At 37.2% G+C, this 21432-nt stretch overlaps 1 protein-coding gene across 1 annotated transcript in view; it reads left to right on the top strand.

Moving 5' to 3' along the window:
- The first annotated feature begins 1911 nt into the window (after positions 1-1911).
- ctif (CBP80/20-dependent translation initiation factor) overlaps positions 1912-21432 on the top strand; it is a 73017-nt gene continuing 53496 nt past the window's right edge. The window contains exons 1-3 of the mRNA XM_028463372.1: positions 1912-2062; positions 18106-18340; positions 19389-19460. Coding sequence (XP_028319173.1) covers positions 18164-18340; positions 19389-19460 — 249 coding nt within the window. The 5' untranslated portion in view covers positions 1912-2062; positions 18106-18163. The remainder of the gene's footprint in view (positions 2063-18105; positions 18341-19388; positions 19461-21432) is intronic.

Below are 21432 nucleotides of genomic sequence, written 5' to 3'. Positions count from 1 at the left end.
TTGACCTTCACATACTAACAAGCACCAATAAAGCACAAGCCTTTGTTGAATGTAAATCTAAACAGTGAGAACACTTTGCTGACCTTTGTCGTTTATATCTCAGAAAGCCACAGGAGGGAAGAGTCCGTGGCCTTCAGAGCCATGAGGCCTGTGCTGTGTAATTCCATGTTTATGCTTTCTTTGCCTTTTATAATAACACACACAGACCAAGCTGCCCAGCGAGGCCACAAGCACACGGAAATATCATCAGGCTCCCTCTTTGCTGCTAATTGGAGCCTTTGGTATCATCTCTGCACCAAGTCCAAAAGAAGCTTCAACCTCTGCTCGTCCAGCTGTGCACTAAACATCTGCTGCACAATTCCCAGCAACACTAAAAAGATGCCTGAATAAAACTATAACACTGCACAGAGCACTCAAAAGTGAACACTGTAACAGGTTGGTCCCCAAAAGGAAAGATTAGGCTTTTGGGTCATACAGTCTTATGAAATGATTATGGAATGTTGTGTTTCTACATTTTCTTTCCAAGTTTTTGACATTATTGGTGAAAATAAGTTAAATGTGTCAATACACATGGATTGATTCATTAAATCAAGATTTTTTTTTTTATTATCTAAATAAAGCAAACCTATGAATTATTCCATCACAGAACAGCTGCTCGTCCTACTCCTTTTTGCACTTTTCATATTTTCCACAAGGGGTCATAGTTAATAATGTTTAGGTTTCATTCATTCATTACTTAAAAAAAAAATAAAAATAAATCTTTGAAATTGACTTTGATCTCCTGATACTTGATCTTCAAAGTAAATTTCCTGAAAAAGGTCTGAATAAATGCCACATTAACATATTATTCACAAAAAGAGGACAAAATGAACTTGCTGGGGTCATAGTTATTGTCATAATTATTACTTTTTTCTTCTTCTTGCTTGGTTTGTGAAGGACAACATATGATTAAAAATAACTTATTATAAAATGACCATGTTATACCGTCGTATGGATTATGAACATGATCTATAATTTGATTATTCTTTTTTTAAGTACAATTCTAGGCTACTGTAACACCAAGTGAGCACAAGTCAATTATTGTATTATTATAGGTATAATATAAAAAATGTGTTTATTTTAACAGCAAACTTCTCACAATACAGTCATTTTCTTAAAGCACGCTTAGTCAGAAAATTAACCTTTGACACCCACAAATATAAAATGGTTTATGGCAGTGGTTCCCAACCTTTTTTTGGATCGTGACAACTTTTCGATATCACAATTTTCTGTCAATCCCAAAGACATTTTTTTCTTCTTTTTCTAAAATTAGTTTCCGATCACTTTTTGTTACAGCGTTACAAATACGTAATTAGTGTCATATTACGCCATCTCAGATGTTTTTATACGGCATTTTCGGTTGAGAAAGTATAGACACAGTTGTTTAAGATTGTGTGTTGTTTTAAATTAAAAAAATATTTAATAATAATAGGTATTTAATAATAACAAAAATATTTCAATCAGTAATATTTTATTTTTAATCAATTACTAGACAATTCAGGCTACCCCAATTAAATTCCAGGCGTCCCCAAATGGGGTCACGACCTCAAGGTTGGAAAACTAAAAATTGTTAAGGGTTCCTTTTTTTTTTATAGAGTGGTTGCTGTTTTACTGGCAAAGTAGGGTCCATATAATAGGTTTCAGACTAAGTAAATATTTAGCTGAGGTTGTATAGCTTTTATTAAATAAGTATTTTTAATAAACTCATTTATCATAGAATAGTACGTTTGAATGCTGAAAATAGATTGTATTACTATAATAGCCTTGTTTATGTGTGGAGACTGTGTAATAACAAGTGTTCGGTCACAATAACAACTGAACTCAGTTTCCCAGGATGCAGCGCGCTGCCAGCAGAGCGGACTGTACGTCACATTCCTACATTCCCTTTTTCCACGGAGTGGGACGTCGGACTTCCAGCTAATCCCCTCTTCCCTCTTTCTTTGGGACAAACACCGCAATGATACGGCGGATTTGATCTCCGGGATTGATCCCGGGTTCCCCAGGAATCACACGATTACTTCAGGTAAGGGTTTATCACATTTTGAGCCTTTAAAATGCGTTGTTTTACGGTTGAAGGAGTCTTGTCAAATAACAGTTCTGTAAACGTGACCGGGATTTGCAGCATCATAATTGAGTGTGTGTCACTAATGGTTTTGTACTAACAGTGGTTGCATCAGGGTTGATGTTAAGTGGTTTAAATATGCAGTTTGTGGCTCACAGTTTACTCCACTAGCTTAATAAGCAACGTTAGCCGGCTGGTTAGCCGCAAAGCTTGCGTCACCATTGTTACCGGTGACATGCGGACACACCGGGCTCACAGACGGGTGTGTCCGTCCGCTTCACTCCAGACACCGCTTTGTTACTGTCACATAAACACCATGCTTCACTTTCATGAATAGTATTCAACGTCCTGTCATAAATGTCCACATTGCCATGCAGTTGTTCCTTATCACAGAGCATGGGGCGGGCCTTCAGCCACAGGAAACAATCACAACATCAGCCTGAAACATGATGAAATCCTTCCTATTGATCCTTTCACTCATTCATAAGGAATGATCAGTGTGTGAGTTTACAGTGTTGATCAGACAGAAGCCTGGATCAGCTGTTGACTATCATAACAAAAGAGTGTCAGGACACACACATGCACTGATGTGATGTCTATTCTTACTCATAGGAAAACTAACAGCTCTATATCTAGGTTCCCAAAGTGGGGTACGGGTACCTCCAGGGTAGAGCTGGGCAATCTATAAAGTTTCAAGATGTATCGAGTTTTCTATTTTGGTGATATAGAAAATTACAACTTCAGCTACACCTATATATATATATATATATATATATATATATATATATATATATATATATATATATATATATATATATATATATATAGCTCGTTTTGTTTTAAAATACAAAGTGGCTAGCGGTACTTAGACGTATGGATATCCCCCGGTGCTATTTGTACATGGCCGATGACGTTACCGTGAAAAATGGTTGAACAAGCGATACACGTACGAATTTGCGATGGTAAGAAATTCAAATCCACTTGAGATGTTTAGGGTTAGGGTGAGTTAGTCCATAACGTAGTTTAGGGTTTGGGTGAGTTTGTCCATAATGTGGGTTAGAGTGAGTTAGTCCATAACGTTGTTTATGGCTAGGGTTTGGGTGAGTTAGTCCATAACGTAGTTTAGGGTTTGGGTGAGTTAGTCCATAATGTGGGTTAGGGTGACTTTGTCCATAACGTTGTTTATGGCTAGGGTTAGGGTGAGTTAGTCCATAACGTAGTTTAGGGTTTGGGTGAGTTAGTCCATAACGTGGGTTAGGGTGAGTTAGTCCGTAACGTAATTTATGGCTAAGGTTAGGGTTAGTTAGTCTGTAACATAGCTTATTGTTAGGGTGAGTTAGTCCGTAACATAGTTTAGGGTTTGGGTGAGTTAGTCCGTAACATAGTTTAGGGTTTGGGTGAGTTAGTCCGTAACATAGTTTAGGGTTTGGTGAGTTAGTCCATAACGTGGGTTAGGGTGAGTTAGTCCGTAACGTAGTTTATGGCTAAGGTTAGGGTTAGTTAGTCTGTAACATAGCTTATTGTTAGGGTGAGTTAGTCCGTAACATAGTTTAGGGTTTGGGTGAGTTAGTCCATAACGTGGGTTAGGGTGAGTTAGTCCGTAACATAGTTTAGGGTTTGGGTGAGTTAGTCCATAACGTGGGTTTGGGTGAGTTAGTCCGTAACATAGTTTAGGGTTTGGTGAGTTAGTCCATAACGTGGGTTAGGGTGAGTTAGTCCGTAACGTAATTTATGGCTAAGGTTAGGGTTAGTTAGTCTGTAACATAGCTTATTGTTAGGGTTAGTTAGTCCGTAACATAGCTTATTGTTAGGGTGAGTTAGTCCGTAACATAGTTTAGGGTTTGGGTGAGTTAGTCCGTAACATAGTTTAGGGTTTGGGTGAGTTAGTCCGTAACATAGTTTAGGGTTTGGGTGAGTTAGTCCGTAACATAGTTTAGGGTTAGGGTCAGTTAGTCCGTAACATAGTTTAGGAATCTACATATTGATAGCAAACAGAAGTACTGGCCAATAAGGGGCGCTACGTATGATTACAACAATTCATAAATACGTAGCATGTTCGTAACACACTTAAAGGATCTACGTATTAATAGCAAACAGAAGTACAAGTACTTAGCGTCTTAGTCACGTTACCTAAACTGGCCAATGAGGGGCACTATGTACGGGTAGAATGTCAGTATATTGATACGTCTACGTGCAGATAGACACTGACTTTAGAATATTTGTTTTAGGAGTTGCTGCGTTCACTGCTTCTCAGAAGAGCATGAAAAGCACAGTTAGATGGATTAGTGAGTGCATCCTAACGCAGTCTTAACCCCTCACTCACACGTGCTGTCCCTTATAGGGGAAAAAGCCAGAAGTGGCATATATTGTGCTGCTGTTTGTTAATAGATGTGCCTGCGTGGCATTTTGCATCAGTAAATTTAACCCTGAATTGTCTTTGTGGTCAAACTTCATTTGAAATAAAAATGATTAAGATTTATATCGTATATTGTCATTTTGAGAAAAAATATTGAGATATTGAGTTTTGGTCCATGTCGCCCTGCCCTTCCCCAGGGGTATGCAAATAGTCATAGGGGGTATGTTGATGAAAATTAAAAACAGTGGGACAACATTGGTGAATAGAATATAAACAGACCAACAGTCAGAAGAACTCAGGAGCCTCCATACGCTGCCACAAATGATACATCGGCCTATATATGTGGTGATAAAACAATCTCATCAAAAAGAGACGTGCTTGATACCTTCTGCCACCACATTTTCAGCTTTGACAAACATGAAAACAAAACACAGAAAAAGACTTTGTGTGGAAAAGGATTTAGGACTCAGACTCTCAGATTCAGCCCAACACTGCAGAGTTCTGTGCATCTTCGCAACCTTACGCTTCTCTTTAAAGTTGTAGCGAGTTTTATTTCACAGTTTCAGGGTGATACGTTGTATATGTTGTATTACTGGTATCTTTCTTTGTTGTTTCTCACTGAAAATGCCAGTAGGCTAATTATTAAAATAAATACGCTAATTATGAATAAGATGTTTTATTGTGCTTACAGATTATTATTATTTTATCATATATTATTCCTCAACATGTTAGATTAAAATCAGAGACACATTTTACTGTGGGGCTACATTGTTTATGACATGACGTTATGATGTTTTCCTTTAATGTGCTGGAGAAGGAGGTACATGACTTTAGGGTAAATGTTTGAAGGGGTACGGGAGTGTGAAAAACTTGGGAACTACTGCTCTATGGACTACATTAGGAATGATTAAAATTAATAGTGAAATAGGGAGAATATTAGGAGGGTCACCCTACTATGATGGCATCTGCCACCGTCACAAATAAACAGTTTTCACAAAGTAAGAAAGGAAAGGTTATAAAGTGCTTTAAAATTCATTTATATTATAAATTGAATCTGAAGGTAAATAGGGAAATTATGCAAACAAACAAAAATCAGAAAGTGAATGTTTGTGTACTTAAAAATACTCCTTAAGCCACAAAATAATAGTATTTTATTTTCTACTTTTTCCTGTATTTTAGGAAAAGAAGAAATATCACAGGGTTTGTTTTAATCATCAAATTATTAGCAAATGTATGACTTTTTTTTTTACAAGGAATAGGAAAAAAAAAACTCTAAATCAAACACTCCCAAATCTTTATTTGTACAACAATTTGAATAATGGCAAATCATTTTCAGCCTCAGATCTGCAAACAACAATGTTTTCCAGCTCAAACACAATATTTAAATCTCAATGTGGGTGCAGGAAATCCAAAATTTAACAGTATTAACTTATTTATTAACCACTTGACACAATTCCAGATGATGAGATTACATTTACAGTTTCAATGTGGGATCAAATACATTATCATCACTGGCCTCTGGGAACTGAGTTCAGGAGCAGGATGGTCAGAGTTCTGTAGATCGTTTTAACTAGGCCCAGTTGTTAAGTACACATGACTCAGACTGGGTAATATGTACCTCCAGTTGGTTTCAGGACATTCCTGAGATGCTTGATGCTCACACACTGATTGCATCCCAGTGACTTTACTGAAGTAATGGAATGTTAACATGTGGCCACAAGTCCCAAAGCTAAAACAAGACATAAGTAACTCTCACCTGGATGTCAAATTTGCAAAATTTCTCACACATAAATGGATGCTCGTCACAGTCAGAAAAGAAATGGTTAACCATGCCCACATTTCTGTGGTAAACAAACAAAACACTGTAGAGTTATGCTAATGCAGTCATCCTCCAAGTGGTAACTCCGGCTCAGCTGGTGTCCTGTTCTTCTTCTAGAGTTCACCTTAATAATTGGGATTATCCTCGGCAAAATATTGTGTCAAAAACTAAAGGTAATACATTTATTTGAAGAGGTATAATGTAGGGCTGGGCGATGTACCCTAAAAAAAAAATCTCCGATTTTTTTTTTAAAGAAAAATGTGATTTTCGATTTTTTTTTTTTTTTCCAAAATGACTGCAGACATCAGATATATTGTCAAAAGTGCAACTTTATTTTTGTGATTGTCCTCAAGAGTTAAAATGCATAGAACAATCCCAAAATAAAAAGTAAATGAGGCTCTGTCATTCAACAATTTCAAGCTTTAACCCAGGTTTAAGCAAAAGTGCAACAGCAACTTCACAGTAGCTTCAATTTTCTGATTAAGAAATGAGATGGTGACATTTTTTCCAACATATATTACAATTACAAAAAAATCTCTTCCCTTAGCATCTCAGCATAGTGTGAATAAATAATTAAACATGCCCGTGGCACACATATAGCCTACTCAAAAGGTAAACACATGTAAACAAAGAGGGGGCTGGCTCACATCGCACTACGGTAACCCACAAGGACGGAACGCGAAAAAGTGCGAAATAGCTGTGGTGAAACTCTAATTTGCAAAATAAAAATCGTTTTTATCTACAAATTCGATCAATCATTTTTTTTGCCCAGCTCTAAATCATACTAATAGTGTACAGTAAACTCATTGAATTTGTAGCGTATACTATGGAGTATGACATTTCAAACACAGCCAAAGTTTTGTGATTGATTATGTCAGCCACATTTTTTCCACAATTCAGCTTCAATTATGGAACATTTGAACCCAGCCTCAAGTCGATTATTTTTAAGGAGGAATCTTTAATAATTTAAAGTCAACCATAGTATTTGTGTCTTCTTTCATGTTAAAGTGGTTGCCAGGTGACACTGCTGCATTCTTAACTCAAACCTATATGGTTGTATTTAGTAAGTTGCGCTATAGAAATAAAGTTGAGTTGAGTGCTTTATCATCATTGCTGTGACCTGCATTCCCAGCACTAGTAAGAGCTGCACTGATGTGATCAATGATTGTGGTGGCAAACTCCGCCCTCAGTGTCAGGAAATACACACGCACTATGTGTAATATCTGCACCTCATATTAAGGTGTTAGTAGCATTAGCTTCCTTTCAGTAGAAACTGTTGCTAATGTTATGTTGTTAGCTGTGTTGTTGTGTGGATGTTCTCCACCATGTGTATCCTCTATTGCAGTGATTCCCAACTGGTGGGTCGGGACCCAAAAGTGGGTCGCGGACCTGTACAGGGTGGGTCGGAAACAGCTGGTTGAAAATAAATAAATACTTAATGTCTCTCATAATGGACTTGTCTTTTATTTTGAAAGACACTTTTCTTTTGACACAGAAAAGTATATGGATTTATGTTTAAAAAAAAACCTTTACAGTTTAGGTCTTTCTGCACCTAAAGCTTTTGTCATCAGAGCTATTTGTTGTGACAATGACCCTAGCTTTACTTTTGTCCATTCTCCTTTCTGCTCAGCTTAGAGGCCTTTGATGTGTCACCCTCTCTGTGAGCCATGTGAGCCGGTACACATGCTTTGGTTTTTAAAAATGGGGACACAAAGAGAGACAATGATGCTATTGTTTGACCTTTTAACACAGATTTTACACATTTGTAGGAAATCTCGCTAAAAACTGCTAAAAGGTCTTTGAACAGTTTCTTTAATCCAAAGTTGTAAAAGTGTTGATGATCCACTATGGCTGAACAATTAAATGCATTTACGAGAATATCACAATATGATAAAATTAGATTTCCTAAGCGCAAATGGTGCGATTTATTTAAAAAATCTGATTCTGACCATGTGACTTGCGAGCGGAGCAGCTCAAAGCAAAGTAGGCGATAGAGTGATGTGATGTATGCTGCTGTTATTGAGTGAATATAATATATTCTTGAGGTTTAATAAGAAAAAACACTTGTTTTATTTGTGTTTATTGGGATTTTGATTTACGGTATTTCTTTAAACACATTTGTTCTCCTTTCTTTTCCTGCACTTTAGTTTTTAATTCTGTTTTGTAGAATTTTGTTACGCTGTTGTGGTGAATGCTTACAAGACTGCAACTCAAAGTATTTAACTTTACAACTGTAATTTAAGTAGATAAATAAACTGTCTTAAATATTAATTCATGCTTCATTTTCCTTTATCTTAACATATGCCAAGCCTGTAAGAAAGAACATTTTATGTATAATACATATCATATTGTTTATTCGAACACATTACGTTGATTATATTTGTTGAAAAATACATGAGAAGAGGACCTTGAAAAAATAATCGCAAATGAAATTGCTATCGCGATATTGAGGAAAAAAATTGCAATTAGATTATTTTCCAAAATAGTCCTATGATCCTCTCTCTTTATCTGATTGGTTTGTACCTTGCTTACTCAGAGCCTCTGATAGTGTTGTTGCCAAAATTAATAAATATATTCCATGCATCAATGTTTCTTTTGCACACTGTGAGCAAAATGTCTAAGTTTCCAAATAAAACACACCCAAAATAAACAAATGTGATACACAAATAAATATTTAAATGGATCCAGTTACATTAAATGCTTTGACTATGCGTTAAATGCAAATATAATGAACAAGGCACTTCTTTGAATGATAAGGCTTTAAATAATAACTTAATTTATATAATAATTTAGATATGTTTTAGCACAGTTTCTTGATTAAAAAAAATCTGTCCACAAGTAAGTACTTTAAGTCATATGTATTGTGTAGTTTTTCTTCCTTTCAAAAAGAGTAAACTCCACCACACATTTGAACTGAAACGTGAGTTTTGTTTACCTCTACTGAGTAGAAGAGCAGATTAAAAGTATTACCAGCACTCTCTGCATGTGGTGAGGGCACCGTCTTAAACTCCTACTGGGAAGTCTGGGTCTCATGCTCTACTTTGTTTGGGTTGTGAGGATTATGCTTCTTACTTCTTGGTTGTTGTGTAACCACATTAGAAGCTATGTCAGAGTCAGCGCAAATAAAGTATTATTTGTGTCTTTTCTGGCTAAGTTACCAAATTTAAATAAAACTGCAAAGCAAGAAAATTATATTATTAAAAAAACAAAAGGCAACAACAGGTACAGTAAGTTATTATCATTAGTTGAACATTAGGGCAGATACCTTGCAAACAATATGTATGACCTATAGTGGTGGACTAACAATGTTGTTTGTTGAGAAGGAACATAATGTTGTATATCTGAGTCCAGGATACGCCTCTGGATATGTCCAAACTTTTTTTTTACTACCTGATAAAGATCACATCAAATGTGACTCCTATCACAGTGGGCCAAAAAAAGTGACTGTTCTGACCGCCACATTATCATTATTCATGTCAGCATGTAGAATTGACCAATCATCATTTCTATATCATGTTATTTTGCCCACGATACAGTGATTCTGCGATAATCAATATATTGCTAGAAATTTCATCCATGCTACACATGCAGTATCTGTGTACCATTTCACAGGAATTACAAAACATTGTCAATCAAATCCACATGAATGACAGCCATGTAACAAAGTGTATACTTAACACACACACACACACACCACACACACACTGTGTAAATTTGTAAATATCCATAAATATCCACTCCTCACCTATTGTCTCATTGTACTGTGTATATACTACATTATCTCTGTGTATCATGTGTTTATATATATATATATATATACTGTATATATATTCATACATATTGTTTTCGTCATGTTTTCTATGTTGCAATATAATAAATTAATTTTAAAAAATCGAAATTTGGCACCTGTGTATCGATAACTTACAGCAAGACAAAATCTTGTGATATATCGTAGTATCGATATTTTTGACACACCACTATTGAACATAATGCTACGAGTGATTTAACTTACTTTATTGTGCTTTTATCCCTATGTAAAGTGTTGAGATTTAAATAAAATAATAATATGTATTAATAATATTATGGTCATAATTGCAGTTTCAAAGAATCCACAATAATCTGGCTTGAGGTTGTATAAAATTGAAAAGAAGTAAATTAAATAAAATCAAATTTTCCAGCTTTTTCTTCTTGTGTGTAATGATACAATATATATCTCGATACTAAACAATACAATATATATTGCGATACAGTATGGTATGAAATACAATTTATTTAATTTTTTTTTTAACTTGCGAGAACAAGTTTGGTAAATAACTGTAATTCAAGTACCGATATCACAAACAAGTACTTATCAAACTGTCAAATTAAATTTTTCAAAAACTGCTAACTTGACTCTCACTGTCACTAATGCTGTCAGATGATTTATTAGTAGGGTCTGGAAAACTCCAATGAAAGCTCATCAGAGATGTTTGCATTGTGGACACTTCACAGAGGTTATGTTTATCTTTGACACATGGGAGGAAACCTAAATGTGTGTGTACACTGTGCAGCCTGGGATGATTGCAAAGTATGAGAGTTAACTACTAATACTTAAAAACCATGTATTAGAACTATAGGATTGTGAATATCTGCAGGGCAAAAACAAACAAGACACAGCCATAGTCTCGCTGTTTTTCGTTGTTCAGCTGCATGTATTTACTTTGATATGGTTTTAGAATCAAAAATTGAAAATCAACCGATTTTTAATTGTTTGTTTATCCATTTTTGACTCTGATGAAAACGGAAATCAAATAATCACTCGTATTTTGTTTTTCAGTTTCATTTTCTGAACGGAAAATGCAATTACCAAAACAGACACTGACTTACCAGTCGTGACTCTGTAGCTAACTGAGCTGTTCCACGGCTCTCTTCTCTACTCTTTTTTTCTGTTTCTAGCTAATGTTGGTAGGTTTTTTTCACTGCTAAAGAAATAGTAGTCAACCATACACCATTACAACCGTGACATAAAGCGCAGTCTTTTTTTTTTATCATAAAGGGCGACAGCCAAACGTTTGATTAACAATTGATTTTATCTTTAAATCAAAAAAATACATTAAAAAAAATCGGAAAATTGGTAGCATGATGTGTCTGGCCAACGACAAGCTAACGTTATGTTGAATGTTTGATACGGCACAGAAACATTGCAGATTTCTATGGTAACAGTGAATTTATAACATTAAGTCCCAAACTCACAGAGAAATTATTCATTGGCCATTGAGGGGACCACTTACCGGATCCAAAATGAACACTGCAAAGCCGCGTGTGTTGAGTTGGAACCAAACACCAGCCACTTGCTTCTTCGTTTTGTTTCTTTTGCGATACGGTATAAAGATATTCCTTTAGTAGGATCACGAATCTGATGGCATTTAACAGCACAACATCAATCTGGCATGATAGTGACTACTTGTAGATCGTCAAAATGGCTGCTCCAAATGGCGTGACTTCACACGGGATGTCCCTATAGGCATGGTGTGAGAATTATAACCTGTTATAATATTTGTTCTTGTGACCATGGACTTTGCCTGTTAAGGTCTAGGTCTCTTTGTCTAGGTCAGTTAAAATCCAGTAATCCCCTCCCAGCCGCTTCTTCCTCCTCCCTCATCTTACAGAGGTGGTGGTGGATCAGTTTGTTGTTTCTTATCTGTGAGAATGTGTCCCACTCTGGAGGAAATCAAACTTGCTCGAATATAATGGTTTCAAAGCAGAAAGACTCACTCTTCTTACAGCACAGTGAGTGGAGATTTCACAGAATGCAGGTCAGGAAGAATCCAGTATTGAATGTCTGTGGGTTTGATCTTAACCCACAGACGGCAAAGCTATGTAGTTAATTCTATAAAACTAGAAGCAATCTATTGGAAGGATGTGATCAATACCTATTGACACTGATTTGCCCCCAGGCTGTAATGCTACATTAACATGTCAAGGGCAACACATTTAACTGGGCTTCATCTAGATTCAGTGCGAAAAGTTCAGCTCTGTCAAAGCTATAGTATGCAAGTTTTGGCTTCATTTGGTCAAAAACCCATCTTTGAGCAGATTGTATAAAGTGTTCTGAGAGGAAACTGAACTTTTACAGCTTCTCTTAACTTTGTATAAATATGAGGTTTAGAAATCCTTGAGCGAGACGCGACTTTTCAGCAAACCGGAGATCTTTTTACAAACCTAGTGCTCCAAGAGCTGTTTTGCGGTGTCACTATTGGCTGACCGACTAAAGTTGACGTATGTTCCCGTCCTCTGTAGTAAAATACAATGGTGGACATTCCAGAAGGAGAAGTTACCATTGTGGCATTAGGCACAACGGTTACATGGCAAAGCAAGAAGGAAAAGAAAGACCGATGTGGTTAAGCAACAGTTGAAAGTCCTAAACATACTCGGGAGGAACAGACTCCATAACCTTCGTGACTGCGCACATACTAGTTTCAGAGGGAGAGCGAGAACAGACAGGTTAAATAGTATCAGAAAAGCATATCCAAGTTGGAGACAACAGACGCAATTCGTTTTGTAGCCTGGATGCGGAGTGATGTGAGTCTGACCTGCAGCAGGGATCACTGCAGTAACTACAGAGTGATACGAGCATTCCTGTTAGTCTTTATCTAAAACACCAGAAAACTCTCCAATCACACAATATAAAGTTCCTACATTTGTCACTAGTCTCTGTAGAGAAAAAAGTCGCTCCACAGTTGTGCGCATTTACGAGGATACCGGTAAGGGATGTTCGGTTTCAAAACAGGGAGAGGGGAGCGTGGTTGTTGTTTGTGGCCATACCAGCCTGTCATTGCCCGATCCCGTTAGATCTCGGAAGCTAAGCACGTCTGGGCCTGGTTAGTAGTTGGATGGGAGACAGTCACCCCAGTGGTATCTGTCATTGTGTCCTTGGGCAAGGCACTTCACCTACATTGCCTAGTATGAATGTAGTGTGTGAGTGAGTGTTGGTGGTGGTCGGAGGGGCCGATGGCACACTATGGCAGCCTCGCTTCCTTCAGTCTGCCCCAGGGCAGCTGTGGCTACAATTGTAGCTTACCACCACTAAGTGTAGAGTGAAAGAATAATGCCTTAATTCTGTAAAGCGACTTTGAGTGTCTATGATAAAGCGCTATATAAAACTGATTTATTATTATTATTATTATTGTTTGTATCGCACAGGTTCTACATACCGCAGCTTTTACATCACTGATGAGATAATTATAGAGACAACAGTCATCACTTATTTAAAATTCATAGCATACAGTATCTAATTTTTGGCCTTTTATTACGATGCAGCATGGTTTCTCTTTAGTTTTTCCTTAAAGGAGACATATCATGCTTTTAAATCCTTCCTTTTTACATATAAATCATACAGTTGTGGTCTATATAAAGCGGAACTGCAATGCTTGGGTCTGAATTCCTCATTATTATAGCTCCACAGGCCCCTTTTCTACCCCTTTTCTGATGTGCTTCTGAGAGTAACTCGTTTTGGTGCGGTCTCTTTAAATGCAAATGAGACACTTAATACCCCACCCCCTCTCCAGGTTGCAGCGGTGACACTCGGTTCAACTCCACCCTGTTTGGCCATTTTTGTAGTTTGATAGAAGAGATACGATTGTATAGCGGCGCAAAAAATGTTTATTCACACGTTATTTACAAAATGTCAACAAGGAAGACTTGTCCATCCAGCCTTACATGTTCGAGCCAGAGTCGGACCCGGCGGAGCGAGATGAAAATGAAGATGATGAACCTGCAGAACCCTAACAAGTGAGCTAACACAAGCACCGAGCTAATGCTAGCGCCACGCTAACGTCACAAAATGCATTTTAATCCAGTCTTTTCGGAGACAAAAACGGCAAAATGAATTGACTAATGAAAACTTTAGACTTAAATTAAACCACGTAGGCCATATCATCAAGTTTCTAAAACGAGCACACAGCGCTAACATATGAAGACGGTGCAACTGCTAATGCTAACAAAACAATGACAGGGACGTCTTATCATCACACTTTTTAGCGTTATTTACAGCTTATTGAAGTGCTCTGTTCGTCGTCTCCAAAGATAGAAGGAATTGAACCCTCAATCAGACAAAGTCCTTCGGCAAATCCTTCTTTATACTGGCGAAGCAGTCATCCTTGAAGTGCTTCGCGCACACAAAAATGACCTTACCCACAGATGTGGGTACATTTCCGTGAAAAATAAAACTCAACCAGGCACTTCGAAAAGGTTCTGATGCTGGGAGACGGTGTACTGAAGCGTGTGGGTTACTACATCCAACAACCCAACATTTTGATTTCTCCTCTCGTAACTTCGGCATTGAGCTTGGACTACAAAATAAAAGCGAGAAATAAAAATGACGGATTGCTCGAAGTGTTGGGCCTGGAGTCGATGTCCTAATTTGGCAGTTCCGCTGCAAATACTGTGACGTTATTGTTCAAAAAACGTAATAGAGAATCGAAAAATCGAAACAGATTGAAAAATATGACCAAAACAGAATATAAAGATATCAACGGAGCACCTGAACAGACTAATTTGAACTTTTCTGTACTTCTAAACACTCTAAATATACAACAAAATGCATTCAAGGGCTAAAAAAGTCTATTTAGCATATGTTCCCTTTAAGTCTAGGGTTATCAAAGGGAATCTTTTATTCTCGAGCTCAGTTTTGTGTGGATTCCTTAGTACCGTTTTCAGAGGTGTGATAGTCTCACAGAATGGAGATCATGGGTTCAAGCTCAGCTGACACCAGCCTCATTGATTTTGCTCATTGCGGCTGTGCCTCAAGAAGGAAACTATGTGCTATTGGTATTAGATTACGTCAGCTCATTGAAACTAAACACCCATTACCTTGTGATTTCTGACCTATTGATTTAATCATGTGACAATATAGAACCCACTGACCTCTTATATCCTTACCCTGTACAGACATCAGAGTGCCGATAACTATTGTTACTGGCAACTAGCATAGATACCCAGCTAAACAACGGAGTCCTTTTTCCTCCAATAAATAATTGATTATTTGATTACAAAGTAATTGAATCAATAATACCGTAATAGACGGTCACTTCAGGATAAAAGGTGACGTCTTTACTGTTTTTTTACTGACTTATTTTTAAAAATACACAAATTACAATTTGGTTGTTGTCAATGTGCTGCTATACTTTTAAATTCATGGTCTCAAGAATAATGTAAATAAGGTTGCATGATAGGATGTAACTTTAGTATGATTATATTGTTCGCACAGCTTCATGTGTAATAATGATAATTTATTGAGGGGTTATGCTAATTTTCTGCACCCAACTTTAGCTATTTTATTTGTAGAATAAAAAAATTCTTGTGAAAGACATTAGTTGGTTTTCATGTGTGACACTTGACTGTGTGGATGAAAATAATGTTTGTTCGGCATTGATGACGTGTATTTGTATATCCATAATCCAGAAGTAGTAGCTTCATTAGTAATATGGATGCCTTCCCATGTCTACTTTTCCGGTGCTTCTGTATGTGTCCACAGTAAATACATATGATGGGGTTGATTTGTGAATTCGATACAGGCTAAACTAAGGCAACTAAAGATGTGATTGCCACTGTTTGTGTAGATGTGTTTTGTGTTTAGTCCATAGTAAGAAAGAAAGAACCCAACGAGATCCACATGAACAAGCATTTAGCGACAGTGGGAAGAAAAAAACTCTCTCCAGATTTCTCCAGAAATCTCCAGTGGAACCATGTTCACAGGTGGCAGCCATCCGCTTTGACTGGTTGGGGTTAGTGAACAGAAGGGCGAACAGAATACGATACGATAGTCCATCCGAGTGTCCCAGACTAGTTGAGCCACGAACCTCAGGAGCAGGAACCTCCAGCTCTGACATCAAGACACCTGAAAAGAAAAGAGAGCGGCGGACAAGGAGAAGGCACAGACTGCAGGAAAAACATGATACACTACGATACACTTGTTCCTAATGGTTAGGCTAATATTAATATTAAACGTTGTGCGGCCTCCCACGTGCTCTGATGCTGCCATTATAGGGCCCTATAAAATTGCGGAATCGCGGACGGAATCACAGAATTGACCAATGAAAACTGTTAAACATAGAAATGGACAGAATCGGCATGAAACGCCATCATCGTGGGGCAAGGAAAGTTTTTTATGGTGACCGCTTAATCGGTGCATCGCCCTCCCCCCTCCTGTCCTGGTTGCATTAACCTCCACCTAAACCACCACAAATACTGTCTGAAAACAACGTAAATCATCACTTACTCCTAAATACAGAGCCACCATTGCCCGTTTAACTTTGCTGTGCCTGTAAAGCTCCGTCCGTTTTTCATGTAGCCCAGCGGTGCTCTGTGAGAACGTGATCAGCTTTAATCCTCTTCCCCTGCTCGGTGTTCGAACTGTTGTGCCTGGCTAACTAAGAATAACTCAGTCCGTGTTGTCCTTTAGTTCTTTTGTTTGTGCCTCGTAGGTACACATTCACAGTCAGCAAGCTATTTCAGGTACAATCATTTCAGTGGGAACTTCCAGTTTACAAAATAAAAGTCAGTTGGAGCAATATTATTAGAATGTTACATTCTAACTACATTTCATCAGAGCTACAGAAGATAGGATAATTTAAATTAGGTTAATTTAAACTAAGTTGATCAAAACTTAATCATTTAACCTGCTCAGATTCAGGAAACCATTGATCCCTGAGAAAAAATTGGGTGACATTATTGCTGTTCTCATACATCTTTTTATGACATATAAATAATTAAAAAGGAGCAGTCAGAATAATCCATGTCACTGCAACTTATATCTACTTTTTAATTATATCTTACTTTATTTTTGTCATACATTTGTTTAATTATGTGTTTTTTTAATTTATTGGTATTTATTTTGTTTCCTCACAGGAGTTAAAAGCTTATATTTTCTTTCAAAAAATGATCAATATTTTGAAAAAAACGGAATTTAAAAAATTTAAGTGGAAAACATGGAATTTGGGAAAAAATAAAGATTTTTTTAGGGCCCTACCGTTACAGACAATGTTTTGTCTTGTAATGGGCACACGTAGTGATCTCGACGATCAGTACAAGACACTACAAGATGGAGCTTGTCCACTTGAATTATCGCAACTATACGAAGTACGCACACATATGAATTTCCTACATAGTGTACTGAGCAGATGCTGGAAATGTAAAGCAAAAGAACAACAGTGGAAATATGCTGTAGAATGTTTTTCCTTGTAAATCCCAGTTTTACAGCTCTTCGTAAGGTCTGCCTCGTGTATGAAGAGGGACAGAGTTTCTTTGGGACACACCCCTCTCCATGACCATGGCTTTAGATAGACCTGTAGCTTAAACCAAAACAAAGGCTTTAGACCTTGTTGGCTGCAAATGCACAGGACTCCCTGGTGCGTCCCCAGGGCTCAGCAGATACTATTCTGTGTGCTCCAGCCATAAATCCTCTTTGCATGGCTAGTGATCAAGCCATGATGTAAAGGAGCTTAGTAACCATAGACCCACAGGGAGGAAGCTGCTTCCCTGCTGACCGGGGATCAGGTGATCTCTCCCTAGCACTGAGAGGACAGAGAGAGAGAGAATGTACAAGGTAGGGACAGGAAAACAAACATGAAGAGGTGGTGACATTAAAACTTCCTGGTCTACTTTTGTGATTTTTTTTTTTGCCTGGAACAATAGTTAGTACTTAGACATTGATTTGCAAACAGCCATGTTAGTAAATTCATCTGAAAGTTAATGTAAACAAAGACCTTTTGAATCGCTTTTTCAATGAATGATCTGTGTAACGCTGTTATTTCCACTTCTCTCAGTATCTGAATTCTCCTCCCTCCGCAGGTCACGCTCCTACCTCCCTTCCCGTCTTCTCTCCCTGCACATCACAGCACTAGTTGCCATGGAGAACTCTTCCGTAGCGTCTGCATCGTCTGAGGCCGGGAGCACCCGCTCTCAGGAGATAGAGGAGCTCGAGCGCTTCATTGACAGCTATGTGCTGGAATACCAGGTGCAGGGGATTCTGGGAGACAAGGCAGAAGGTGACCTGGACATGGAAAACAATGGGAAAGTGCCGCAGGTCAGTGACTCACTGTGTAGATTGTCTGATTAGGCTTTTCTGAAATAATAGTGTTGGTGCAGTGGCTAGCATCTCGGCCTTACAGGAAGAAGGCCCTGGGTTTCACTCCTGGGATGGTTACCTGCTATCTTTCTGTGTGGAATCCACATGTCCTCTCTGTACTGAATGTATTTAGTCAACTTCCTACCTCATCCCACTGTCTAAAAACACGTAGAGTTGGAGATACCCTGTATATCACATGTGTCAAATTCAAAGCTTGGGGGCGAAATCCGGCCCTTTAGAGCATCCAATTCGGCCCACAGCAGAAAGTGAAAAAGTCAGAGAAACCATGAATCATTATCAGTGAATGACCAACTAATTCAGTTGTCGATATCTCAACTAGATATCTCCAATTAATACACAAATTCAATGAAACTCCACAATATTAGCAGGGCTCACATTTTCCCCATGCTTATACTGTATCACATGATGGCAGTCATTTTTATTGTCAAATTGTTAAAAAAAAAAAACCTCTACATTTTACCAAAATCCTGCAATTTTCTTCAAATTATCCTACAAAATTTCCTCAAATTACATAAAAATGGGTCACAAAATCAAATACATTAAAAGTAAAGATCCTGCAGGGACTGATATCTGTCACTTTGAAATTATCAGTGCTCTACATATTCTATAATTTATTTATATTTGGAAGTGCAAACTAGAGCACAATAATTATTTAATTACTAAATTTCCTGCCTAAAATATGCAGCTCATTTAAGATAAACTGCTCCGTATTTGGCCCCTGAACTAAAATGAGTTGATACCCCTGCTGTACATGATAACTCGTGTATACAGAGTAGGAATGAATGAATGAATGAATGAATGAATAGTTAGGGCACCATGCAGACTAAATTAATCATATTTTATATGATTGCTATAAATGAACACACATAATGTACCTTTTCTAAATGTTGCTATGATGTTTATTTTTTGTTTATTTGTTTAGGTTTGCTCTGATTACCTCTTCAGAATGATATGATACCATCTTCTTGTTGTGTGTTTCCTTCAGTGGACCGATGGCTTTAGTGACAAGATAGACGGAAGCTGGACGTCCTCACAAGGAAGAGGCTCATCTAAACATGTAAGTGTTTGTTCACGATGGAAATAATGTGCAATATCTGTCTTTATTACAGGATGGTGTTAAATTCTTCTTATCGTCTAAGTGAAAATGGGGCCTGAAAAGATATATATGTATATACACAGTATATTTTTTTTCCAACTGTTTTTATTTCAATTTTCAGAAACATACTGGTACAAAAGTACAGCTTGATTGTTAGATTATGCATTCAAATGTTGGCGTTGCATTCATACAAAAACTAGTAAAAAATAAAATAAAACATAAATATATGTATACATATGAACATACACATACTGTACATACATTCATATACATACATATGCATACACACATAAAAGGCATGAATGAATAATAGAAGAAAATAAAAATAAAAAAGGGGGGGAGTGAATAACAAACTGTTTAATGTTTTTCTATTATGGGCTTATTGTTATTAAAGTAGTCTATAAAAGGTTACCAGATTAAATAGAAAATGTTTACCTTTCCTCTCAATAGAATTTTTATTTTCTCCACTTGTAAAAGTTTCATCACTTCTTTCAGTAATGCCTGGTTTGTAGGAGGAGCTTTACTCTTCCAGTGTTGCAGACTCAATCTCCGTGCTAGTAGTGTCACATACAATACCACATTGTGTTGGTATTTTGTGAGTTCTCTTGATGCAGGCTTCACCCCAAACAATGCGATCAGTGGATCAGGATCAATCCGTGCCTTACGCACACTGAAGAGGAATGAACGTAGGCTTGGGGATTTGTCCATTGCTCCTCAGTAATTTCCATTCCTAAGTCCTCTTCCCAGGCTCTTTTGAAGTGGTGGAGAGTGGTGATATTATCCAACTCTGACAGTTTAATATAAAGCCTTGATATGGAGCCTTTCCTCAAAGGTTCTGATGATAGGAGGCTGGTTGGGAAAGAATGGGAATGTGGTCTTAAACTTTTGAATCTGCAAGTAGTTTGTGTAAATTATATATATTTTTTTAGTTGGTTAAATGAGGGGCATGTTTTATTCACAAACAAATCTTTTACAGAACGTATTCTTTTAAGGTGCCTTTGATGAAATAATGATCCTGACAAAGAAGGGATGAATGTGTAATTATTAGTAATAGGGATGAGTCTGGAAGCTTCTTTGCATTCAAAGTGTTTTCTGATTTGTGCCCAAATTTTTTACGGAATGAGAAACCACTGAATTACCAGTTTTCATTGTTATTGGCACAGCCGAGTATAATATTGCCTTTAACGAGCAGGGAAGACGGCTCTGATTTTCTATCCTTACCCAAACAGTGGCCCCTGTATCTTTCCACAGTGATATAGCACGGATATTACAAGACCAGTAGTAAAGCCGAAAACAAGGCAAACCCATACCTTGTGGTTTTGGTCTTTGTAGGAAGGCTTTCTTAATTCTCTAATTTTTTTTTTCTATTCCAAAAGAAGAAGTTGGAGATTATAGGTTCTGTTCTTTTAAAAAATGTTTTGTTAATTAGGATGGGTATGCAGCACTGAAATAGAAATAAAACCTGTGGAATGACATTCATTCTAATTATGTTTATTCGTCCTGCTAATGAAATTGGCAAGTTTGTCCATTTGTCAAGGTTCTTTATTGTTTCTGAAGAGATTTTTTTTTTCCCTGTCTATTTTATTTTTGTCTATTTTTGATAGCAGTTTGTTGAAGTTGTGCTTTCTCAGCCTGCAAAGTTTTTCCAGTTCAAACGACTCAAACATGAACTAAATTAAAAATTAAAATAAAATACAAAAAACAGGTAGACTTCTTTTGTCTTTTCTATTGTATCATGTTGTGAGTTAAAGATTTAGCAAAGTTAGCAATCATTATTAATCGTTCTTTCTTTCTTTGTGTTTGTCTTATGTAAAGTGGCTTTGAGTTCCCAAATACAGAACTCTATAAATTTGATGCGTTATTAATATGACTAATATTAGATCCTGATTACACTATTTGCCAGAGATTCATCAATTTGCATTAGTTATTGCTA

Source organism: Gouania willdenowi, chromosome 12 (genome assembly GCF_900634775.1).
Source record: "Gouania willdenowi chromosome 12, fGouWil2.1, whole genome shotgun sequence".
Taxonomy (NCBI): domain Eukaryota; kingdom Metazoa; phylum Chordata; class Actinopteri; order Blenniiformes; family Gobiesocidae; genus Gouania; species Gouania willdenowi.
The sequence above is the reverse complement of the archived record's forward strand: the minus strand, read 5'-3'. Positions and strand labels throughout refer to the sequence as shown.